Below are 7,002 nucleotides of genomic sequence, written 5' to 3' on the forward strand. Positions count from 1 at the left end.
CGCCGCAAGGCTCCCCGTCGTCACTCCGGTCACCAAGTGCAAGCTCCGCCTCCTCAAACTCGAGCGGATCAAGGACTATCTCTTGATGGAGGAGGAGTTCGTCGCGAATCAAGAGAGGTTGAAACCTCACGAGGAGAAATCGGAGGAGGATCGGTCGAAGGTCGATGATCTGCGAGGGTCGCCGATGAGCGTTGGGAATCTGGAGGAGTTGATCGATGAGAATCACGCGATTGTTTCGTCGTCGGTGGGGCCTGAGTATTATGTTAGTATCCTTTCGTTTGTGGATAAGGATCAGCTGGAGCCTGGATGCGCGATTCTGATGCATAACAAGGTGAGGAATTAGGGTTTCGATTTCAGATCTAGTTTTTTTTTTTTTTTGTTCTACTATGCTTGGTTCCACGAAAGTAGGGTTTTGTGGTGAGTTATAGCGAGATTTGGGCGTTTGTTTATGAAGATACTTGCCCTTTGCTAAAATCACGGATTTAAACAGATTGTCGGATTTTTTAGTCTAGAGAATAGGAATTTGTTTGATTTATTGGGGGATTTTAGGGTCCCAATTGATGGTCTAATGTTAATGGGGCATATGTTGAGCAATATTAGGACTTGGGTGCTTGTTTCTCTCTGGCAAGCAGTTTGCTTGAACTAAAATTCATTGAGCAATAAAGGAACTGTGTTTGTTTACATGGAAGTAGGGGTTATCGCGAGTTTTGTGCAAATTTAGGGTGTTATTGTCTTGATTCTGAATTAAGGATACGGACGCTTTTAGAAGATGTAGCTACTTTTTATTTTCAGAGAACAGAAATTTGTTTGATTTTTGGTGGGTTTTACGTTTGAGGATCTAATGGTTGGAAACTGAAAATTGGGCTGTATATTGAAATTGAATAGTAGTTGAACTTGGGGGTACTAGTTTCTCTTTGCAAAATGAGGGTTTTTTGCTGTTCAAAGTTGATAATTCTCTGTAAGTTTGTCCTGATTGCCGAAACAGGGTTTTGAAATGATTCAGGGAGTTATATCTATGGTTTTTCGATGGAACAAGATTTTATGTGGTTTATGGGTGGGTTTTAGGCTTCCAATGGATGATCGGATGCTGGACGGTATAATTGGGGCGCATATTGCACAGTAGCAGAACTTGGGATACTAGTTTCTCTCTCATATTGCAAAGTTAGGGCTTTGAAGCAGGTTGGTCTAATTAAAACTAATGGAGCAATAGTGGAACTGTGTTTGATTATACAAAGTTAGGCATCTGTGGTTATTTGTGTCCAAATTTAGGGCGTTAGTTTCTTAGATTCCCGTTCTGATTGCTGAATTATGGTTGTGAACAGATTGCTGAACTTGTAGCTAGCCTTCTTGCACTAACAAGTTCTTTTTTTATTTATCATGAGGTGGTCTTAGGGTTTTACTGGATGGTTTTGTGCTTGTTAATAAAAAATTGTGGTGTGTATTGAGCAATAGTGGAACTTTGGGGTGTGCTATTTAGGCATTTTTACCTATAATTCTATGATATACTAGACAGTTAAGAGGACATCCAGGAATTTATCCTAGATGAAGTTTTATCCAATGAAGAAACATGAGGTGTGTTTGGTAACTCCATGAAACTTGTTTTAGTTGATACAACCTGGGTCCAAAACCTAGTTTTAGTTTGGCAAATATTGTGCCCCAGTTGAATTTTTTTTTCTAGATCAAATTATAGCCTTAGACTAGTCCTGTTTCAGACCAATCCGACATGGACCAACTCTGACCTGTTTAAGAAAAAACCAGTCAAGGTTTATCTTGGAGTTGCGAAACACAGCTATAGATCAATCCTTTGAAATGTCTCATTGCGTGCTAACCTTTTCAAATACAATTGAAACTAGAAGTCAACCACTTTAATATCATTCGTTATAAAATCGATCAATTCTTTCATAACTTGTATTCTGCTTGTACACACATACATTTTCTTGAGGTTCATTAGCAGAGTATGGTTATTTACCTTGTGTATTTCTGCAGGTCCTTTCAGTTGTAGGCCTTCTTCAAGATGATGTGGATCCTATGGTTTCAGTTATGAAAGTTGAAAAAGCTCCTTTAGAGTCATATGCTGATATTGGTGGACTGGATGCTCAAATTCAGGAAATCAAAGAAGCAGTTGAACTTCCGTTAACCCATCCTGAGCTCTATGAAGATATTGGAATTAAACCACCAAAAGGAGTTATATTATATGGAGAGCCTGGAACAGGGAAGACTTTACTCGCAAAAGTAAGCACTTTTTCTGGATTTTCTCATAGTTTATTCCTTTAGGTGTCGCAGAAGCTCAACTCACTGCCTTGCATAATATATCAATAGATATTGATATGGATATATAATAATAACCCTCTACGTTTTTCCCACAATATTTGTATTAGAAAATAGTAAACTAGTTGGACATCGGCAGGACATGTTTAGGCTATTCTATCCACACATTGGCTTGAACTGTTTTATGGATATTTCAAATGACTGTGGATGGAACATAAACATCACATGCATGTTAACTTTTAGCATTTAGATTTACTAATAAATGTGCAATGCGCATATGTATCTGTATTTCTGCAGATATCATGTGCTCATATATTTACACATTCAAACAGTCCCTTAATAGTGTGGGCATGCTGAAAATGTATGGGGATGTTGGCATGTTGAACTATAGATCTAGATTCTGGATACATGCTTTGATAGGATTTAGAGATTGAAAGAAACCTGTTGGACAAGAATAAACTAGGCACGAAATTTTTGAGAAACAAATTTGCATTATAGCTGAAATGTCTTATGGCTTCCAGTGTGAATCTTATGATTTTATACGACTGTGGGAAAATCAGTATGTATCCTTGCACATAACTATTGAGTTAACACATTACAACAGGTGATAATCTTATAATACAACTCATATCTTGTGTTAATGGTAGCTTTTAATAGATTGATTAGAAATAAATGAATTTGGAAAAAGCGTTAGGTCAAATTATGGGTTGCAAGTTTTGAAACTGTCTTTGTCTTTTAATACAAGAGAATTTCCAAGCCCAAGATATCTGCTTAGTCTTTGAAAATACTAACCTATATTCATGCTTTCTTCTCCACTCACTGCTGAAGGTACAACTAACCACTAAACCTACATTTCAAATGGAGAATATGAGTGCAAGCCTTCCGTTAACACTTTGAGATGAGAATTATTTTAGAACATTTAAGAGTCAGTGCCATGATGTTTGTTTAATACAAGATATGGTAATGATGAAAGGTAAACAAAGCTGGTTTACATATGACCAATGATGAGTGCATGGGAAATATGACCTTGCCAACTAAAAATGAACTTCTAGATAGATAATTACTCATGAGCTTTGAACTTGAAAGAGGGCCAATTAGCACCGCCAAAAAAGAAAAATTATGGTAAAGGGATGACTATTAATCTCTAGTAAATCTTGTGATTGTTAATCCCTAATTTTCAAGTGTCAAATAAGTTGTTTTAGGTAAAATAACCCCCCTCATCTATACCTTGAATTGCACTAGAACCCCCTCAACTTATTTACTAGCACTTTTCACTTTGAAATACTATTGTAGAAAGGTAAATTGCAAGTAACAAGAATTGAGGGGGCTAAGTGCGAATAAAAGAGTTGTGGTGGATTTAGTGTAACTCAAGGTATAGATAAGGGGGATTATGTGCAAGATACCATTTCTCGGATGCTTATGAAGTTATGGCAATTATTGATAAGAGGCATAAGATTGTTAACACTTCAAAAGGAAAGATAAATAAGACAATTAAGATAACACAGATAACTTTGTGGAAAGCGAAGAGAAGATGAAGATATTATTATGGGTCTGTCATGGAGGATTGATGAGGGGGATTATGTGCATTTTACCTTTTTTCTTGCTTGTGCCAATTACTTGTAAGAGTCATAAGACATAAAAGCTTCAAAAGGAAAATAAAGAAGACAATCGAGATAAGTTTGTGGAGAGCGAAAAGAAGACAAAGAACATGAAGATACCATCCTGGTCTATCCGGAGGGTTGATTGATGTTAGACTAGCTTATTTTCTTGTTTCTAGGAACTTGTTTTAGAAAATTATCATTCATAAAACTATTTGTGGTTATGTTTGACATGTTTGATTACTGCACTTGAATTATTTTTTGTGTTTCTCCTTATCCTTTCTCCTTGTCCATTATTTTGTGCTCTAAATTAGTTCTGACTATTGTGATACATATTGCTGTAAATATAATTACTTAGTTATTGCCTGTGGGTTTTATCTTGCAATTTATGATAAATAAAGATACACGATACTATATATATGGAAAATGATTCATAATACATATTCTGATTTGAAAGTTTTGGTTATTGTAATTTCCAAAACACAATAATAAACTCATACTTAATGATAAACTTCATGTCAAGTCCCATGTACAAAAAGTACATGGTGCTTGAGAATCAACATTGCTTGTTATCTTGGTGGTTATTTGCAGTTCATGACAACTAGAAATTGAATTTTTGGTGATTATTAGATGCCATCAGAGAGCATAAGTAGACAGATAGACAGCTTACTGTAGAAAAACCTTTTACTGTTTTTTGGCCTAGGTACTGTAATTTAGTTATGTATTGTGGAAACCTCATGATATATAAATAATGATAGTGTACTTCTTGACTTTGGTGATCCAAGATGGATCTTGTTATCCTAGATTACTATTTGTGGTCGGTTGGGGAGTGATAAAACTATGATTTTATGAAGAATTTGATGTTGGATTTAGATATGTAAATGTTGTAGATCATAACAATCATTACTAACATATATTTTTAGAATGTGCTTTTTCGATATATGCCCCTAAAATCATAGGTATTTCCCCCCAAATATTTCTAAACTTGCCCTTCAGATTGTTTTCTTCACTCAAATTCCCCCAAAGTCCAACTCGTTCCAGAAAAGAAGATTGTGTTCCCTTTCTCTCGAATTCTTGTCTTCTACTCTCTCTGGTAACACACCCTGGATCCACTTTGCTGACAATGAAGCCATGTCGCCAGCGAAAGCACGACCTTGCTGACTTTTTGCGAATTGTTAGGGTTGGGCCTAGAGCAGAAGACATTATTTAGTTGCTATTCCAGATGATTACGGGGTAATTTGTTTGATTTCCAAGGGAAGCTAACACAAGAATCAACAGCCAAAATACTAATTTCATTGGAAAAGATGCACCCAAGAGTTCCTTTTTAGATGCTGACAGGGGATCATTTTCCCATCCGAAAATGAGAGACTATTTTACTCTCCCACTTAAATGAAAAAAATAGGTTATCATATAATATAAGCATAATAGAAAGAATCAGCTAATGGGTAGGCACTCCTAGCAGCAGGATAGGTTGTCTATCATAGCCAAGAACTCTCTTTTTTTCATTTCAAATCATAGCTGAGAGACGCATTCGATCTGATACCATGTGAAAGCGAGAGATGTAGATTGCAGAGTGCTATGTGATTTTTTTTTTTACTCTCAGTAAATGGGTTGGTTTGAGGATTTTCTAATGGAACAGATTGAGACTTATAATGAATTTCATTTGTTTCCCTGATTTTCTGAAGAGAATTAATTAGACTAGGGATAAATATGGAAGTTAACCCTAACAAGTTTTAAGATTTTAACTGGAATTAAGGTGGAGGGTAAATTTGAGGGATGAAAACAATTTGAGGGCAAATTTAGAATCAGTATGTTTTGTGGGGCAAATTTAAAAATGCCTATGACTTTAGGGGTATATATATCGATTTTTTTTTTGGAATTTACTTATCTCTTAGCAACCCCCCCCAGAAGTGGTTCTAGTTAAGCTGGTACCAAAATATTTCTATGAAAACTGTGATATTCTTGCGTTTACAGGAATGAGCTATGTTACGAGTCCACAGAGTGATTGTTCTGCATTGTACACATTGGGAGAAGTATATACCCAAAAGTCTTCAACAGTATACTGTTTAAAGCAGAATGCAGTGGCATCTCCTCAAGTGTTAAATGCTTTGTTTTACTCCTTTCAGGCTGTAGCTAACTCCACATCAGCGACTTTCTTGCGTGTTGTGGGAAGTGAATTGATCCAGAAATACTTGGGCGATGGGCCCAAACTTGTCAGAGAACTCTTTAGAGTTGCGGACGATCATTCACCATCAATTGTCTTCATTGATGAAATTGATGCCATAGGTACTAAAAGGTGGGTGAATTAAGGTTGTTGGTGCTTATGCAACAACTGTTGTGCTGTCTATTTATACAAATTGACATCTTTTTTTTTTTTGCCTTATTTCTTTTTTTTCCATGTTCTGCCTTTCTATAGATATGATGCTCACTCTGGGGGAGAGCGTGAAATACAAAGAACTATGTTGGAATTGCTCAATCAATTAGATGGTTTTGACTCAAGAGGGGATGTTAAGGTTATTCTTGCGACGAACAAAATTGAAAGTCTTGATCCGGCCTTGCTTCGACCTGGAAGAATTGATAGGAAAATTGAATTTCCCCTTCCAGATATTAAAACGAGACGACGCATTTTTCAGGTATGATCTTATTGTGGGGTAAACTTAGTGTCGATCATATAGAAGTATGCTTCTAGTTTTGTCTCACATAGAATGATAGAAGTATGCTTTTATTTTATTTTATTTTTCCTGGGTATTGCATACAAATTCTGTTCTTAGAACCTGTATTTTCCTTTATGTAGATACATACATCCAGAATGACACTGGCTGATGATGTCAACTTGGAAGAATTTGTAATGACTAAAGATGAGTTCTCTGGAGCTGATATCAAGGCAATCTGTACAGAAGCTGGCTTGCTAGCTCTGAGAGAGCGCAGAATGAAGGTAAGGCTGTTTAATAGCTTAGATATACTCTTGATGTTTATTCAGAATTGGATGCTAGAGAATAAGTCGTATGTACTTTAGAATTGGAGTGTGTTTCTACTTGCCCATTTTCCCTAGTTGAGCAAGTCAAAGTGAAGGGGAAGTGATTGGAAAGTGGATGGTGTTTGTCTTTTTTACGTCTTTTAATTTTCTGGCTTTCAA

The 7,002-nt window shown here is 36.2% G+C and overlaps 1 protein-coding gene across 1 annotated transcript in view; it reads left to right on the forward strand.

Annotated features, from left to right (window-relative positions):
* The window catches only part of LOC109841322 (26S proteasome regulatory subunit 4 homolog B), a 10,643-nt gene that overhangs the window by 1,387 nt on the left and 2,254 nt on the right, over positions 1–7,002 (forward strand). The window contains exons 2-6 of the mRNA XM_020410254.1: positions 1–331; positions 1,987–2,232; positions 5,993–6,162; positions 6,283–6,499; positions 6,661–6,801. Coding sequence (XP_020265843.1) covers positions 1–331; positions 1,987–2,232; positions 5,993–6,162; positions 6,283–6,499; positions 6,661–6,801 — 1,105 coding nt within the window. The remainder of the gene's footprint in view (positions 332–1,986; positions 2,233–5,992; positions 6,163–6,282; positions 6,500–6,660; positions 6,802–7,002) is intronic.

Source organism: Asparagus officinalis, chromosome 5, assembly GCF_001876935.1.
Source record: "Asparagus officinalis chromosome 5, Aspof.V1, whole genome shotgun sequence".
NCBI classification, from domain to species: Eukaryota; Viridiplantae; Streptophyta; class Magnoliopsida; order Asparagales; family Asparagaceae; genus Asparagus; species Asparagus officinalis.